Source organism: Garra rufa, chromosome 21 (assembly GCF_049309525.1).
Source record: "Garra rufa chromosome 21, GarRuf1.0, whole genome shotgun sequence".
Classification (NCBI taxonomy): domain Eukaryota; kingdom Metazoa; phylum Chordata; class Actinopteri; order Cypriniformes; family Cyprinidae; genus Garra; species Garra rufa.
Window position 1 is genome coordinate 19,076,141 of NC_133381.1, and position 19,027 is coordinate 19,095,167.

The following is a 19,027-nucleotide window of genomic DNA, read 5'->3' on the forward strand; positions in this document are numbered from 1 at the left end:
AACATGGGTATATTTGTAGCTATAGCCAAAAATACATTGTATGGGTCAAAATTATTATCTTTTTCTTTTATGCCAAAAATAATTAGGATATTAAGTAAAGATGTTCCATGAAGATATTTTGTAAATTTCCTACCTGAAATATATCAAAACTTAATTTTTGATTAGTAATATGCAATGCTAAGAACTTCTCAGATTCCAGGTTTTAAAATAGTTGTATCTTGGCCAAATATTGTCTTAGTCTAAAATAAACATACATCAATGGAAAGCTTATTTATTATTTATCAGCATCCAGATGATGTATGGATCTTAAAGAATGACCCTTATGACTGGTTTTGTGGTCCAGGGTCACTCTGTGGTAATAACTTATTAAAAATTATGATCATCTAAACTAGAATGAGAATATAGGATCTAGGATGAGAAAAACATAAACCATTTTCATTTTTTTTTTTTTTTGTTGTGTGAAAAAACATGCTTGAGATTTATTCCATAACTAATTAATATAATATCTGATGTAATCCAAATTTTTTTTTATAAAAATATAATAGAATAAAATCTTTAATATAATAACAATAATATTTTCCATCACATAATTCTGTCAAACACAGTGCATACACTACCAAAGTTTTTGAACATTGAAAATGTAGCTTTGGTCACAGGAATAAATTACATTTAAAATATATATTCAAATAGAAAACCGCTATTTTAAATAGTAAAAATATTTCAAAAATTGTACTCTTTTTGCTGTTCTTTGGATCAAATAAATACAGGCTTGGTGCTTGGTGCTTCTTTACAAAACATTAAAAAACTTTTGACTGGTAGTGTACGCTTGAAAGTTTAATACCTACACCTTTCACAACAAGATCCAGAAGTTTCCTCAGCAAATGTTTCACTTGTTCAGCTTTTCCTCTTATATTTTTGTAGTGTGCACAGAGGTTTGAAGAGCTGAAGACCACAGGCAGTTTCCCTCATGTTGATGACCAGTGTAACCCACTGACCAGAGCAGTAAGCTCTCCATCAGAACCCTTTTCCACCTACATCAAATCCAATTCACTGGACATTACCGAAGACACAGGGGAACCACTGTCCAATCAGGCCTCTCTCTCAGTGCCAGGTGAGCCAGAAGGTGGGGTCTGGACAAAAATGTCCAGTCTGTCATTTAATGCATGACTACATCTTAAAGGGGACATCAGATGCAAAATTTACTTTTACATTTGCATATAAATGTGTCTTAGCAGTGTGTGGACATAACCCCTCTACAATGATAAAAATCAATTCACTCCTAATTTTTTTTTTATATATGTTTTTTTTAAGCACTTGAGCAGCTATAGCGACAACAATGTCTTGTAAACAGTGCAGGTGTTTTGTAGTTGGATGTAAAAGTGAACATAAGAGTCTTAATTTTCCGCCAACATAAGAGCCACTGAGGATGCAGTGGATTAGTTTTGTTTTTGATGGTAACGTGCCAACAAAAAGTTGTTTTACACGAACGTTGAGAAGGAATTTTAACCAAAGTATATGGCAGACACTTCATAAAGACCTTAAAGGAGAACTCCGGTGTGATATTGACCTAAAGTGTATTGAATCATGATACCGAGTGTGAACGTACCTTGCATATTTCATCTCGGTTTGTGTCCTGCTGTCCGAAATCTGGGGTCAGTTAGCCGATGCTCACAACAGCTTGTCAATGAAAGTCAATCGGGCATCGAAGGATCCATGCAAATAAATCACTGTTTTACACCATTTACGAGGCACAAAGTAGCTCCACACTTCATCGGTAGACTTCCTAGGGCCCTGACATTTAAAACGAGACATTGAGAACTCAGAAAAAGCACCGGTAGTTTATTTACAAGAAGATTTATACAGACATCTTCCACCAGGAACAGAGCAGTCGCCGCCATCTTAAATGTAGTCACGATAAATCGAGTGTGGAGCACCAATGAATTTATCAGGTTATCAACGTATCAGGTTGTAGTTTCCTTCGTGCTCGACACTCGACTTATCGTGACTACATTTAAGATGGCGGCGACTGCTCTGTTCCTGGTGGAAGATGTCTGTATAAATCTTCTTGTAAATAAACTACCGGTGCTTTTTCTGAGTTCTCAATGTCTCGTTTTAAATGTCAGGGCCCTAGGAAGTCTACCGATGAAGTGTGGAGCTACTTTGTGCCTCGTAAATGGCGTAAAACAGTGATTTATTTACATGGCTCCTTCGATGCCCGATTGACTTTCATTGACAAGCTGTTGTGAGCATCGGCTAACTGACCCCAGATTTCGGACAGCTGGACACAAACCGAGATGAAATATGCAAGGTACGTTCACACTCGGTATCATGATTCAATACACTTTAGGTCAATATCACACCGGAGTTCTCCTTTAAAGAATCATAGCAACTTGTGGAAAATTGGCATCCGATGTCCCCTTTAAAGGAACACTCCACTTTTTTTGGAAATAGGCTCATTCTCCAACTCCCCCCCGAGTTAATAAGTTGAGTTTTACCGTTTTGAAATCCATTCAGTCCTGTTCTGGCGATATCACTTTTAGCATAGCTTAGCATAGATCATTGAATCCTATTAGACCAATAGCATCACGTTCAAAAATGACCAACGAGTTTTGATATTTGTCCTATTTAAAACTTGACTCTTCTGTAGTTATATCATGTACTAAGACCGGTGGAAATGCAAAGCTTCAATTTTCTAGGCTGATAAGATTAGGAACTACACTCCCATTCCGGCGTAATAGTCAAGGAAGTTTGCTGCCGTAATAAGGCCGAAGCAGGAGCAGTAATACCACGCAGCACATGTGCAAATGCTAAACTAGCTGGGAACTCATTTCTGATAATACTCCGCCTGCTTCGGCCATATTACGGCAGCAAAGTTTCTTGACTATTACGCCGGAATGGAAGTAGTTCCTAATCTTATCAGCCTAGAAACTCGCAGCTTTGCATTTCCACCGGTCTTAGTACACGATATAACTACAGAAGAGTGAAGTTGTAAATACAACAAATATGGAAACTCGTTGGTCATTTTGAACGTGATGCTATTGGTCTAATAGGATTCAATGATCTATGCTAAGCTATGCTAAAAGTGATATCGCCAGAACAGGAGAACGGCTGAATGGATTTAAAAACGGTAAAACCCAACTTATTAACTCGGGGGGAGTTGGAGAATGAGCCTATTTCCAAAAAAAGTGTAGTGTTCCTTTAAAGCGAGACACTGCAGGTGAATAGGGTAAAAAAAAATTAACTAATAGTTATCACCTTACTCACCTAGTTAATTGGTTACATTGATAATTGCAGACATTTTTTGTATTACAAGTTTTCTAAAATGTTAGGTTTAAATATGCAAATGAGGCACTATTTAATGAAATATGCGTTAATTTGCATACATTTCTAATACAAAAATCTAAACACTGGATGAAGTCAGTTTTAAAATTCTTGTTTAATTTTTTTGACATATTAGAGTCAAATGTTTTTACACAGGAGATTTTAGGTATCTCATATTGTCACTCCATAATGCAGAAAAAAACGTAGAACAGACAGAAAACAATGTATTTTTTACCATTTTTAGGGGAATAAAATGTATAAAATCAAGCAAATTATATATGAACAAATCCCTCTGTAAAAACCTTCAGAAGATGGACAGCAATAAAAATGTAAAGTTTGGTGTGTGTAAATGTTACTGAAGTGGAGAATTATGGCTCAGTGTAGGAGAAAAAATCAACGGCTTTTAAAAATATGGATTTTAATTGAAATCTATTGATACAAACAAATAAAGAAACACTTTACAGTGTCATTTGGGTGTTTTCTTTCCACTAGTCTGAAAAAACACTTTATGAAACACCAAAAAGCCCAAAATCTCAATCTTGACAGGTGCATGAAAAATGTTTTTGTCCGCAGTGTTTCCCTTTAATATATTGAATTTTGTTGGGGAAAAAAAAAAATACAGAAATGAGGCTGTTTCTATATATTCAGGCCTCACTGTGATCCCTCCTGGTCGAGGAGCCTCTGCAGATGGTGAGATTGCAGATCCTGCCAAGAAGATTGAGAAAACGGAAGGGAATAAAAGGTGAGGCACATTCATACCAGTCAGGCCATCAATTATTCATTTTCTACTAATAATGACTGTCTATTTTTTTTTTTTTTTTGTTTATTTCCTTTCACATAGCCCCAACATGGTAATCCACGTTTGTGATGAGGCAAAGAACCTGAAGCAGGACTTTGTATGTCCGAGGAATCTTTTGGTAAAAGAGATGCGTTACTTTGAAGAGTATCTTTCTGTGGACCCACAGCGCTGGGACGAGGTGGACATTTCTGTCCACTGTGACGTCCAGATCTTCGACTGGCTCATGAACTACGTCAAGAGTCACAACACTGAACATTCGCATGGAAAACACATGGACAAACCCAAACTGGGTAATTGTCTTTCGGTAACTGTTTCAAATGTTCTTTGTGTGTTTACTGTTGTGTTTTTAATTTCTATAATCAAAGATACCATCAGAGGTGTTGTGTAATGTTTGATCTCTGACCTGGCTGAATGGCGTTTGTAAGTGGTGGATGGTGTTTCATGTGGTTGTAAACGGTTATGCGTTGGCTGTGAGTTTGATGTTTCGCTGTTTGTGATGTTGTCGGTTATGTTATGTGGTGTTTGGTTGCAGAGCACAGCAATGTCATCTCAATCCTGATCTCCTCCGAGTTCTTGAAGATGGAAACTTTAGTAAGTGTTGTGAGGGGTGACAATGTTTGGTTGGGTGATGTAGCAAGTGTGCTCTGAGCTGGATGACCTTTAGGTTGTAGTACCAAATTAAAAAGCACGATGCATGATGGCTGTTTCATCATTTGTGTTGTTCTTCTAGATGCCCAGACAAGCACTAATGAGACACACAATTGTAAATTCTTGTGATTTTTGATGGTTTATCTGCTTTGAGAAAATGATCAGCAATCAAATCATTATTCTTATCATCCAAAAACTTGTCTGAGCAGTGTGCAGAACGCATGTTGGTTGATCTCATCAAAAGTTACTCATCCAGTTGTTAAATGGGCTTCAGGTGTTTGATTATCATGTGTTTTGTGGATCTGAAGGTTGAGGAGTGCATCCAGTATTGTCACAAACACATGAGTGCCATCATAGCAACGCCATGCAATATGAACTGCATCAACAACAACCTGGCTGGACGCATCACTGATCTGTTCAGCCACAATGAGGCAGATGACCTCAAGGACAAAAAAGACAAATTCAAAAGGTGAGAACAGCACACACATGAAACAGAAACAGAATTATCTAACAGTGCTGATATTTATTGGCTATAAGAGTCTCTTGTGCTCACCCAAACTGGGTTTATTTGCATTTATTTGATTCAAAATACAGTTAAAGCATTAATGTTGTGAAATATTACTGGGAAGCACTTTACAATAAGGTTAATTAGTTACAGTTGAGGTCAAAAGTTTACATCCCCCTTTCAGAATCTGCAAAATGTTTATTATTTTAACAAAATAAGAGGGATCGTACAAAATGCATGTTATTGTTTATTTAGTGCTGACCTGAATACGATATTTCACATAAAGGATGTTTACATATAGTCCACAAGAGAAAATAATAGCTGACTTTATAAAAATTACCCCGTTCAAAAGTTTACATCCCCTTGATTCTTAATATTGTGTTGTTACCTGAATGTTTAGTGATAGTTGTTCATGAGTTCCTTGTTTGTCCTGAACAGTTAAACTGCTCGCTGTTCGTCAGAAAAATCCGTCTGGTCCCACAAATTCTTTGTTTTTTTTTTTAGCATTTTTGTGTATTTGAACCTTTTCCAGCACTGACTGTATGATTTTGAGATCCATCTTTTCATACTGAGGACAACTGAGGGACTCATATGCAACTATTACAGAAGGTTCAAACGCTCACTAATGCTCCAGAGCTGGGGGGTGAAAACTTTTTGAAACTTATTTTGTCTTCTGGGAAACATGTAACTATCTTCTGTAGTCTCTGAAGGGCAGTACTAAATGAAAAAAATAAGAAAAATGTACACCTCTATTATGTTCAAAAGTTTTCACCCCCGGCTCTTAATGCATTGTTTTTCCATCTGGAGCATCAGTGAGCGTTTGAACCTTCTGTAATAGTTGCATACGAGTCCCTCAGTTGTCCTCAGTGTCAAATGATGGATCTCAAAATCATACAGTCATTGTTGGAAAGGGTTCAAATACACAAAAATGCTAAAAAAACAAAAGAATTTGTGAGACCTGAACGATTTTTCTGAAAACAGCAAGCAGTTAAACTGTTCAGGACAAACAAGGGACTCATGAACAACTGTCTTACTGATTAAAATAACAAAATCTTACTGACCCCAAACTTTTGTGAACAGATAATATAATTTTAATACAGCAGAATGTTTATATAAAATGTATATAAGCATTACTTTATTTGTGATCATTTGTACCTTCTCACCAGTAAACTGTTTCAGAAGAAGATTGAGAGATTATTTGATCATGGTTATCAGAATCACGATTCCCCTGGTAGCGCATCTACTCTGTACAGGTGAGAAACTTATGCATTGCAGTGTAAAGCTTTAATACTGTATAAACATGATAATAGCATGATGTGTTACTGAATAGACATGCAGTGAAATTATTATAAATGATTCTTCTGGTGCAATAAAGTGGATTTCAGTGTAGTAATTGAATGTTGTGGTTCTTTCTCCAGATGTGGACTTTGCCTTAAGCTTTTAACCAAAGAAACTGAGAGAAAAATCCCTTGTGTTCCAAACAAAATCAACATAGATGCCCGGGGAAACATTGTGTTCAATCACACCAGGTTATATGAGACACTTTATTATAATCACATATACACAAAGTGTTTAAAACACTACAGTCTTGGCTCCAAATGCTCTTATTCCAGCCTTATATACACACACATACACACAGATATGATGACATGTTATTAATTGTGGTGTGTCTATAGACATAAGGCCTGGGAGGTACATGAGTATGTGAATGGGCTTTATGAAGAGTTGAAGTCCTGGGTACTGGTGTACTGGAGGATCTGGGGCACCATTAACTTCCTCACCTGCTCACGCTGCAAACAGGTAAACAAATGTGTACTTCACAAATCATAATTCAAGACTTTAGTACAGGGCAGGAAGATTTAAAGAAATAATTCACACCAAAAAAAAGTTTGCTGAAAATGTACTCTCAGACTGTCCAAGATGTAGATTAGTTTGTTTCTTTTACAGAACAGATTTGGAGACATTTAGCATTACATCACTTGCTCACCAGTGCATCCCCTGTAGTAAATGGGTGCCATCAGAATAAAAGTCCAAACAGCTGATAAAAACATCACAATAATCCACAAGTTATCTGCATGACTCCGGGCCATCAATTAATGCCTTGTGAAGTGAAAAGCAGTGCGTTTCTAAAAAAAAAAAATCAACATTAATGCATTTTAACTTAAGCAGAAGCTTCTGGCCAAAATTGCATAATCCATAACACTTTCACCAGTGAAAAATCCACTGTCCATTCCCCATTGTCCTCTCATGTAAAAGTGAACCAATATATTTGTTTAGAACTGTTTTGACTTGTTTTCACTTGTAAACATAGCTTGATCTGTGCATATTTCTTTCCTGATTCAGATGAGACCATCTTTTCATTGGAGAAAGCACTATTATGGATAGAGGATTGGAACCAACAGTGGGATTTAAAAAAAAAAAAAACATCTTAATGTATTCATTTATTACAAACACAGCCTTTTGCTTCATAGTTGTTAATTGATGGACTGGAGTCATGTGGATTATTGCGATGCGTTCTCATTCTGACGGCACCCATTCACTAAAGAGGATTCATTAGTGGGCAAGTGATGTAATGCTAAATTTCTCCAAATCTGTTCTTATGAAGAAAAAAAAACTCATCTATATCTTGGCCTGAGGATAGTACTTTTTTGGGTGAACTATTTCTTTAATTATGGACATGCAGTATGTATATGTAGATTTAATTAAGTCTTTTCTGCTCATCAAGGCTGCATTGATTTGATTAAAAATACAGAAAAAACTGTAATATTGTGAAATATCATTGCAATTTAAAATAGTAGTTTTCTATTTTAATACACTTTAAAATAGAATTTATTCCTGTGATGCAAAGCTGAATTTTCAGCATCATCTTCAGTGTCAAATGATCCTTTAGAAATCATTCTAATATGCTGATTTATTATCAATGTTGGAAACAGTTCTGCTGTGTTAATTTTTTTTTTTTTTGAACTGTGCTACTTTTTCCGGATTCTTTGACAAAACAATACAAAGAACAGCATTTGTTAATTTATGTAACAATATAAACTACATTGAAAGCTTGGGGTGAGTACATTTTTTCTTTTTCTTTCTTTAAAAGAAATTAATACTTTTATTGAGCAAGGATGTGTTCAATTAATAAAAAGTGATAGTAAAGACTTGTATTGTTAGAAAAGATTTCTATTTGGAATAAATGCTGTTCCTTTTAATGTTTTATTCATCAAAGAATCTTAAAGTATCACAGGTTCCAAAAAAACATTAAGCAGCACAACTGTTTCCAACATTGATAATAAATCAGCATATTAGAATGATTTCTGAAGGATCATGTGACACTGAAGACTGAAGTAATGATGCTGAAAATTCACCTTTGCAGCACAGAAATGAATTATATTTTATGAAGTATATTAAAATAGAAACCACCATTTTAAATTTCAATAATATTTCATAATATTATTATTATTATTATTATTATTATTTTTTTTTTTTTTTTTTAATAAACAGAACTTTGATCATAAGAGACTTCTTTAAAAAAAAAAAAAAACATAAAAAAATCATATTTATCCCAAACTGTTGAACGGCAGTGTAAAAATAAAAATGCTAAATAAAAAGTGCATGTTGTATGCGCTTGGCAGGCATTCCTGTGTACAGATTTGGGCCAGTGTAAATACCATCCAGAGGCAGTTGTATATCCTGGCATTGGGGCAGAACATAAATGGCACGGCATTGGTCTTTACCCCTGTTGCAACCACAAAGTCCTTAGATTTGATCCCTCATCCATGCCCAAGGTTTGTGTTTTTGCTTTAGAATATATTCTCTTAAACTCGGATGACCTTTGAACCTGTCTGACTTTTCACTATGAATGCCTGTGTAGGGCTGTAAAATAAGAGACCACATTGTGAGTGCGGCAGATGGTGGTGACTGCGGCGATCACAATGTAAACTCAACCCAGACCAGAATACTCAATGACCTGCTGCTACACAGAGAGGCTGTGTGTGTGCCAGAAAGGTCAGTAACTTCCTTCAGAAAAAAAAAAAAGATTGGTTCTCTGTTGCATGCCAAGTTTGATTTGTTTGATGCTTTGCCTAGTGTTGTGTTCGGGCCTTTTGACTGAGCTTTATGCTCTAATCCATTTTGTTTAGCTGTAGCTCTGAGGACCCTTCTGCTGGCAGTGAACGTGTGACAGGATGTGATGTAATGCTGGAGCCAGGGGTGCTTACAGCTCACAGACCCAAGGAAACCACAGCTGTGAGTCTATCAGATAGAGTATTTTTTTTTTTTCTCTTTTTGAACATTTTCTTTTTTTTTATGCAACCATCAACGACATACACTACCAGTCAAATGTTTGCAATTTAAATTTTTTTTATTTTGATATACAGTGCTGTGTGAAAGTTTGTGAACCCTTTAGAATGTTCTATATTTTTGCATTAATATGACCCAAAACATCATCAGATTTTCGCACAAGTCTTGAAATAATACAGAGAGCCCAATCAAACAAATGAGACAAAAATATTTTCTTTGTCATATATTTAAGGAAGGAAAGGAAAGGAGGTGAAGTGAGGCCAAGTATGGTGACCCATACTAGGAATTTGTGCTCTGCATTTAACCCATCCAAGTGCACACACACCCGGAGCAGTGGGCAGCCATTGCTGCGGCGCCCGGGGAGCAGTTGGGGGATCGGTGCCTTGCTCAAGGGACTCACCTCAGTCGTGGTATTGAGGGTGGATAGAGTGCTGTACATTTACTTCCCCATTAGGCCAGAAATTCTAGTTTTGCATATCTGTGCATTGCAAAAGTATATGAATCTCTAGGATTAGCATACACAGCTCTGTTTTTTTTTTCTGCTTCAGAAGGAAAAACCATGCATTAAGAGCCAGAGGTGTAAACTTTTGAATTGAATGAAGATATCTAATATTTTTCATTTAGTACTGCCCTTCAGAAGCTATAGAAGATACTTACCCAGTTGTTTCCCAGAAGACAACATAAGTTAAATTGACCTTGATCTTCAAATGCATTGCGTTTCTTGCTAGAGCATCAGTGAGCATTTAACCTTCTGTAAAAGTTGCATATGAGTCCCTCAGTGTGAAAAAATGGATCTCAAAATCATATAGTCATTATTGGAAAGGGTTCAAATACACAGAAATGCTGAAAAACTCAAGAATTTGTAGGACTTGAAGGATTTTTCTGAAGAACAGCGGGCAGTTTAACTGTTCAGGACAAACAAGGGACTCATGAACAACTATTACTAAAAAAAACAGTATAGTATTCAGAATCAAGCGTATGTAAACATTTGAACGGGGTCATTTTATTAAATTAAACTATTATTTTTTTCTTGTGGACTATATGTAAACATCTTTTATGTGAAATCTTATTCAGGTCAGTACTAGACAAAAAATAACATGCATTTTGTATGATCACTCCTATTTTGGTAAAATAATTAACATTTAGCAGATTCTGCAAGGTGTATTTAAACCTTTGACTCCAACTGCACATTCACTGTTGTGTGATAAATTCACATTTTATAAATATTATAAATACAATGACATTCTAAGATATAAATGAAGTCATAATTGTGAGATATGAAGTAAGAAGTCTTCAGTGGTGGAAATCTGACTTTCATTTATTGTGATGAATGCATTAGTTTATCTAAATTTGTTTGTCAAAGATCAAATTATGACAGCTCTTTTTTTTCTTTTTCTTGCAGTTTTCACTGTTAAAAAACTGGAGTCTTCAGCTGGTAAGAAGGAAGTTTTGTGGATAATGACCATATTCTTAATTCCTGTATATCTATACTGAAAAACATATTTCAGATGTTGCTTTGACCTTTTGCAGCGGCAGCAGTCTCTGCTGTCTGAAGATGAGGAGTACACTACAGGGTCCGAGGTCACAGAGGATGAGGTCGGGGATGAAGAAGACACATCAAAAAAACAAGGTGGACTAAAATGTTACACATTAGTGTTATAAGAAAAATCACCAGACAAACTTTAATATGCAGTACCTCATTACAGTCCAAAGGTGGCAGTCATGTACAATTTCAACGAGAATGACCTTAAGTTGAATTTGTGACTTTGTGTACATAGCTGCCAAGAAGGCAAGAAAATCTGGAAAACCTCTGAAAAGACAAATGTCCTCCCCTAGTTTCCAGCGTAAGGAGAAATCTGGAGAAAAGGTGAGTGCAACAAACGCATTTGCGATTTTCTCTAATTCATCAGTGCTTGATTTTCTAAGCAAAAGGAGTTATGGTGACTTTTACGTGGAAAAGCACTCACATTTTCTTTACGTTTTCTCTTTTATCCTGTTATTTAAAGGCAACATCTCGAGACTCAACCCCATTCATGTGAGTGATTTCAAAACTTGCTGTTTTCTGTAGAAGAAAAAAGTGGCAAATTTTAAGAGAGAGTTCACCCAAAAATGAAAAACTCTCATGTTGGTCTTTCTTCTTTGCACATCAAAAGAAGATATTTTGGTCCATAGTGAAATCCATTGTTTCGGACCCCCATTTACTATAATTGTACTGACAAACACAGATGAAAAATGTTGTTTTTTTTACCAAAGAAAGAAATTCATAGAATTCATTCTGTTTGGAATGACATGAGGGTGAGTAAATGATGACAGAATTTACGTATTAGGGTGAACTAACACTTTAAAATACAAGAACTTTTATTGAAGACAAAAGTCCACTGTTTATATATTGTAGTATTGCTTTACATTTTTTTTTTAACTGTACTTAATGTTTGCAGTTTTAACTGACCTAATTCCAAAGACTTGCTGTTTTCTGTATGAGTGATTTCAGTTGTAGATCTTTTTAAACACTGTATTGTAATGCTTTCTCATGCTGTATGTTTAAAAAAGGGATTTCTGCGCTTCTGAATGAGACATTTGCCACTTTTTTTCTCTTTCTTTGTCCTTCTTTTGCTCTTAGCGTCAGCATTCAGAAGAATAAGTGGGATAGCAATCGCTCCATGAGGTACAATCAGGACGCGCAAAGGGAGGAGGGTAAGTACCTTTTTCAGATCCTCTGACTGTAACAAAGATCCTCACAAATGCACAGTGGTAGAGCTAGCCTTATAATAAAAAAGACTCATGATTTAAAACCACTTGTAACCCCTAGAAAATCTCATCGGAGAAAGTGAAATCCAGCCATCAGCATGTACATCTGCCAACTCTTTGGAAGAACTAAATCACTGTTTTTGTTTTATAAACACTTTTGTATTCAAAACAGGATTAAAACTGTAGACTCAACATTATTTAATGCCAATTAATCAATGGTATTAAATAATTTAGAGGGGTTTTTGGCTGTGCTTCTGACACTGAAGCTTTCAAGTAGATTATGTAGATTTGCAGTGATCTTGATGGATGGCTATGTACGTTCAAACTCATTCTAGATCAGAGGAGAATGGAGGAGATTATAGCAAATCTCACTAAAATGCGGTTTGGTGACCAAGAGCAGACAAAGTTTAAAGACACAAAAGAGGTACAAAATAACGTTTTCACATGCATGTTCTGATTTGTTGCTATTACCATCTTTCACAGCAGTATTCCAACATTGTACCTTAGTATTTTGCACCCATGTGTGTTTGTGTGCTTCCAGCCTGCAGGGGGGCTCTACTCGAGGCTGGAGGCCCAGTTTAAGGCCTCCTCGCAGTCCAGCGGAAGACACAGCAGCTCAGAGAAAACTCTAAGGTACCACAGTCACTTCCAGCACTGAGGACTCTGCACAGACAAGCCAATCTAGTGAAAGTGTTTCACATTATGATTCATGGTTTTAACCATGAGATTTGGAAGGATTAGGAACATGTTTGTTTTAGCGCACTTACTAAACTGGCTTGTCTGCTCTTGTCAGGCAAATTTAAAGCGAAATCTCACTCAAAAATGAAAAAAGTTCTTTCTTCTGTTGAACTCTGAAGATATATAGTCCATATAGTGAAAGTTTTCATTAAATATATGTGACCCTAGACCACAAAACCAGGCATAAGTAGCATGGGTATATTTGTAGCAATAGCCAATAATACATTGTATATTTTAAAATTATCAATTTTTTTCTTTTATGCCAAAAATCATTAGTATATTAAGTAAAGATCATGTTCCATGAAGATATTTTGTAAAGTTCCTACTGTAAACATATCAAAACTTATTTTTTCATTAGTAATATGCATTGCTAAGAACTTAATTCGGACAATATTAAAGGCGATTTATTTTATTGAATTTTTTTGCACCAGACTTTCAAATAGTTGTATCTCAGCCAAATGTCGTCCTATCCTAACAAACCATACATCAGTGGAAATTATGTATAAATCTCCATTTTAATTTTTTGTTTAAAATTGTTGAATTTCTTAAGACTGGTTTTGTGGTCCAGGGTTACATATTTCTATCAGGGTCAATATTTGCATTTTTTACATTTGTGAGGGCAATTTTTATAATCACCTTATTATGAAAACCATGTGTCATCTATAATGTCAAATACTTAAATTTACCTGATTACTTTAATCGATATTTTAAACTGTTCTCAATAACAGTAAACGGTTTAAAATGGCATCTCAGGAGCTCATAGGGCTGCAATATTATGACAAAAAAATTATTTTAGTTTATTGCACTTTATATTGTAATAAAGATTATTAATATCGATTTAGAAAACCTTAAAATGTTTTTGTTTCATTTTGGGCATGTCACATTCTGGTTTCAAAGACAAACATGTCGCTTCTAATGTTAACCAAGTCTAGCACACGTTATACAAAAACTTATCACTTAAGCTATGAAATTATCTCTTAATCTTTTATTTTCATTGTATATGCACTGTGTTGTTTATGATGAGGGAATTTGCGAGCGTACACACTCATCAACATTGAACGCATTTCTGTTGAACTTAGGAATGCACTGGCCAATCAGAATTGCTTAGATTAGTCAGCACTGAAAACACGCCAATCAGAGGCATTTCGCGTAATCAGCGCTGACTAATCTAAGTACTTCTGCTTGGCCAATGCATTTCTATATTCCAACAGAAATGTGTTTGATTGGTTATAAGGCTCAACGCTGCACAAAACAGCGTGTAAAGGAATCTGATGCAGTGTGAGGAAATCTAAGGGTGTGTTCACACTTGTAGTTTGGTTCGTTTTGGTTCATTTGGTCCAGACCAAAAAGGAAGCGTATACATTTGATCCTGGCCTGCTTAGCGTTCACACTGGCATTTTTGACCGCGAACCTAAAGATACCGGACCTAAAGGCATAGTGATGCGTTCACAACCTGATTGGTCGGGTTGAATGACGTATATTTTTTGATGGAACTTAGCGAACACTACAAACTATAGGAAAATGTGCATTTGACTTAAAGCGGCGCTGCGGGTGTATGACATTAAAGTACCCATTCACTGATTGGTCTGCTCAGTGCCGCTTTAAGTCAAACACACCTAATGCCATCTTCTGGACTAAGATGGCATTAGGTGTGTGCGCTCGTTGTGTGTATATGATTTTATTTTCACCACGTGTGAACTCACAAAGAGCGCATAAATGGCACTTTACCTCCTTGTTGCTCCGTGTTTTGGATGCACTGCTTGTTCCCTTTGTGAAATCATATCGCATATTGTCGCATCTTGTCATTACTGCCTGTTTTTGGTTTGTTTAGAACTGTTTGGTCTGTGTTGCGTTTATATTTAATTCGAACAGCACCAGAGTTCGTTTGGAAGTGGACCAAGATCCATCCTTTTAGCGATATTGGTCCATTTGTTTGGTGCGCACCAGGGTTCGGATGGCAGCGTTCACACTTACTTAAATGAACCGCACTAACAGAGCAATCGCACCAGAGTTTGTTGTAATCGAAACAAACTTGACAAGTGTGAACAAACCTCAAATGTAATTCTGTGGATTGACACTTTTAATTCATTTTCACATTTTAATCACGACAGCTGACAACTGGGATTTTTGTTCTTTTTGTTAATTGGCTTGGCTTTTATTGTACAGGCATAAACAATCTTGTCTTTTGTGTGACTGAAAAAAAGTCATTCAGGTATGGAATGACATGAGCATGAGTAAATGATGAGAGAATTTTTCCCATTTAAAATACAAGAACTTTAATGGAAGACCCAAAGTCTACTGTTTATATAATATCACTTTACTTTGTAATTGACTTGCTTGCAGCTTTAATTTTACCTTTTTACTTACTCCCTTTCTCCTATTCTCTCAGATCCATTTTTAACCAGCACTTTGGTCTTTTTTTAGAGCAAAGACACGCTCGGGGCCGTCAAGACCGACTTAGAGAAAATGTGGAGATGTGTGTTTGAAAAGGTTGCTGCTGTTTGACGAGGCAGAATAGCCTAGTACTCTCTACATCCATCCGTCGCTCCACTCCTCCTCCCAAACTCCATCCAGACACAGCAGGAATAGAATTAGACTCTTTTCCGTTACAGTCCCGGGAGAAGAATGGACTGCTGGTGTGGTCACTGATGTCATAACTGTAGCTATAGAGCATAAACAATGGACCTAATAAAACCATCAGTTGCACTGTACACAATACAAGCTTTTGGCTGCTAATGAATTGGTTGCACCCACTAATCTGTGTTACACTGGTACTGTTTAAGTTTATTTTGCACCTCATCTCACGTCTAGCTCAGGATTCATCCCAGCCGCAGTGTGTTGTAACGTCCCTGCTTCATTCTATCCGACTCAGGTGACCAGACAAAGCTCATCTCCGTGGTACTGACCCTGCACTTTAAGCCGTCTTAATGCAATGACTCAAACCTGTATAATACGCAAAGAAGCCACTGGGTAAAGCGTGACGCTGATGACTAATACCTGTGAGGTCCATGATTATGTTGCACTGAAACTAACACAACTGTGCCATTTGGACCAATGTGACATGGGGTAGAATACAGAATCAGTAGAATAAAAATAATTCAAAATAACCTGTGTCTTTTTTACTTTACACAATTACTTTGTGTTTAAAAAAAGGAAGGTATTAGAGGTTTATCTCATGATCGGTCGGTCATATCATTGAAAAGGATTTCCAGCACAACTGTCACCATGACAACAGGAAAGGGAAGTAGAACGTTTCTGCATGTGGTGGGAAGAGTGGGGGGACTTCGATGAGCTGGTCTGCCTTTTTTGGTGACAGTCGGTGTTTGATTGAGCTTAGGTAGGTTGGATTACAGTACTGGGCCACCTGCCAGTCAAGAACACAAATGATCATGCGTTAATTCCCTCTTTGCTGGTGGGAACCAGATCCATCACAACCCCCACCATTCAATGTGACAGATATCTCTCTCGTTCCAGGAGTTGTCTCTCTCTTACTCTGAAACGCTGACAGTTCTGAGGAAGCAGACCAAGTGGTTCAAAATAATACTGTGACTCAAAACAGTTTCATTATTAAACTAGATTGTTTCCATTTGTGTTTTGAACTCTAAAAACAGTACAGTTATATATACACTACCGTTCAAAAGTTTGGGGTCAGTGATTTTTTAAATATGCTTAAAGTCTGTGGAAAGGCAATTCAGAGAATTGTTTCTAAACACATAAATATTAGAAATGTATTGCTGAAAACGTGTTACAAAGCTACTATGTAAAAGTTTTTTCACCATGTGTTCAGGATTTTTTGGGCAGGCTTAAATCATGACTTGATGAAGCAATGGAACCACAGAGCATGGCCTCCCACAACACTATAATAACTAGAGCGCATTAGCATCAATAGTTCGCCCGCTCAATCACAAGTTACAGTGGGGAAAATAATTATTTGATCCCCTGCTGATTTTGTATGTGTGCCCACTGACAAAGAAATGATTTTGGTCTCATCCTGCCACAACACTTTTACCCAGTTCTCCTCTGAATCATTCAGATGTTCTTTGGCAAACTTCAGATGGGCCTGTACATGTGCTTTCTTGAGCAGGGGGACCTTGTGGGCGTAGTAGTGTGTTACCAATTGTTTTCTTGGTGACTATGGTCCCAGCTGCCTTGTGATCATTGACAAGATCCTCCTGTGTAGTTCTTGGCTGATTCCTCACCGTTCTCTTAATCATTGGAACTCCACAAGATGAGACCTTATATTAAGCCCCAGACCAATGGAGACTGACAGTTATTTTCTGTTTCTTTTATTTGCAAATAATCACACTAACTGTTGTCACCTTCTCACCAAGCTGATTGGCTTTGGTTTGTGTAGGTCTACAATCTTGTCCCTGACATCCTTGGACAGCTCTTCGGTCTTGGCCATGGTGGAGAGTTTGAAATCTGATTGATTGATTGCTCCCTTTAAGAGAGTGCTCCTAATCTCAGTTTGTTACCTGTATAAAAGACACCTAAGGAGCCAGAAATCTTGATGATTGATAGGGATCAAATACTTATTTTACTCATCAAAATGCAAATCAGTTTATAACTTTTTTGAAATGTGAACTGTCTCTCACTGTTCACATTTCAAAAAAGATAATTTCTTTGTTAGTGGGAAAACGTACCAAAATCATCAGGGGATCAAATAATTATTTCCACACTGTACTATCATTACCATTAATTACAGCCTACAGTTTGCAAACTAGCTATGATTTCGTCAGGCAAATACATATGACCTAAATGCGATAATTTACAAAACAGCTCTGTCTCCTTTTTTAAATGTATTTCTATTTGACTGTTGAAAGAGGCAGCAGCTTTCCCGCGAGTGGGCATGGTTTCAACGCTGACAGTGGACACGCCTGCAGTGTTTGAGAGCAGAGAATACTGCTTATTTTTTCTAGATTTTGATCAGTTGTAAACTGGGCATTTTTTATTATTAAAATGTGTATAAGTTGTTAATAAAAATTTTCTGTGGTGTGACAAAATCATTGTCAATGCTTTTAAAGGCACAATATGTAAGATTTTTCGACTTAAATATCCAAAAAAACATTAGAATAAGGTTATATATTTTGTTAACTTGTTCACTTACATTACTCCCAAATGCTTCCAATAATGTTTAAATCCAGAGAAATAGGAATTTAAGTAGTGTAACCGACCATGTCATTGCGTCGCTTGCCAATGATGCCACACACCTATACTTTACGGTTTTATTTTGTAGAAAACATGGAAACTCTAAAGACGCTTAATGTTGTTATGCGTTGTATTAGACAGTAGCATTATAACAGAACTTTCAACACACTCAAATGTATCTAGTATGATAAAACAGAGCTGTTTTACCCCATGTACGCATGACACACGCCTTTGTTTCATTGTTTGTTTTTAATATGTGCTCTCTAGCGTCAAAAATGACATATTTTGCCTTCAATAGAGGGTTTGCACATACGTGACGATTTGGTCAGTTCCCCGGATGTGCAGCCATATTGGCGATACTCAGATGTAAACAACAGAATGGGTTGCAAAGTTAATGTACTACAGAATACGTTGTTCAGCTAATTTTCTGAAGTCTAAACCATGGGAAAAAAATGTGTGGAAGCTGCTAAATCATATAGCAAAGGACTTGGTTAGCAGGCAAGGGCAGAATATTTTGACAAACTAAAGTTAACAGGTGGTAAAGATACGTATGAGCAGTTTTAATTAAGATATTAGCCTAATATTTCACCTACCTGACTGGAAATTATATGAACAAACACAAATACTTCAGTACTCCAAATGTTTTTCCTGGACCGAGCAATTAGTACAGCCCAAAACGTGACCATAATTGACCATTTTTAGCAGCAATAATCAGCAAAATATGCAAGTTTCATTTGGTTCAGTGGGATTGTTTACGTTCAGTGCCGCCAATATGGCCGATTGATGATGCGGCGTGAAAACACTCTAGCCTATACAGATTTTCAGTGTGT

The 19,027-nt window shown here is 36.5% G+C and overlaps 1 protein-coding gene across 2 annotated transcripts; it reads left to right on the forward strand.

The window, feature by feature from the left end:
* Positions 1-925: 925 nt before the first annotated feature.
* On the forward strand, positions 926-16,203 carry sanbr (SANT and BTB domain regulator of CSR). 2 transcript variants are annotated; one of them, XM_073826931.1, is made up of 19 exons: positions 926-1,111; positions 3,970-4,063; positions 4,163-4,410; positions 4,653-4,711; positions 5,077-5,237; positions 6,440-6,526; positions 6,692-6,802; positions 6,950-7,073; positions 8,897-9,049; positions 9,136-9,269; positions 9,404-9,509; positions 10,966-10,998; positions 11,094-11,193; positions 11,342-11,430; positions 11,570-11,598; positions 12,184-12,257; positions 12,647-12,735; positions 12,853-12,944; positions 15,474-16,203. In XM_073826931.1, the coding sequence occupies exons 3-19, from the start codon at positions 4,170-4,172 to the stop codon at positions 15,508-15,510; spliced, it is 1,719 nt and encodes a 572-aa protein (XP_073683032.1). In that variant the 5' UTR covers positions 926-1,111; positions 3,970-4,063; positions 4,163-4,169; the 3' UTR covers positions 15,511-16,203. The 2 variants fall into 2 exon arrangements, with proteins under 2 accessions (XP_073683032.1, XP_073683031.1); XM_073826930.1 differs by lacking the exons at positions 926-1,111; positions 3,970-4,063; positions 4,653-4,711 and having other exon boundaries at positions 4,249-4,410.
* Positions 16,204-19,027: the final 2,824 nt, after the last annotated feature.

Bases quoted from the DNA above. Each gene is read 5' to 3' on its own strand.
- sanbr (XM_073826931.1), top strand. From the start codon at position 4,170: ATGGTAATCCACGTTTGTGATGAGGCAAAGAACCTGAAGCAGGACTTT. The intron at 4,411-4,652 runs GTAATTGTCTTT...GTTTGGTTGCAG, and splicing joins CATGGACAAACCCAAACTGG to AGCACAGCAATGTCATCTCA. The intron at 9,270-9,403 runs GTCAGTAACTTC...CATTTTGTTTAG, and splicing joins GCTGTGTGTGTGCCAGAAAG to CTGTAGCTCTGAGGACCCTT.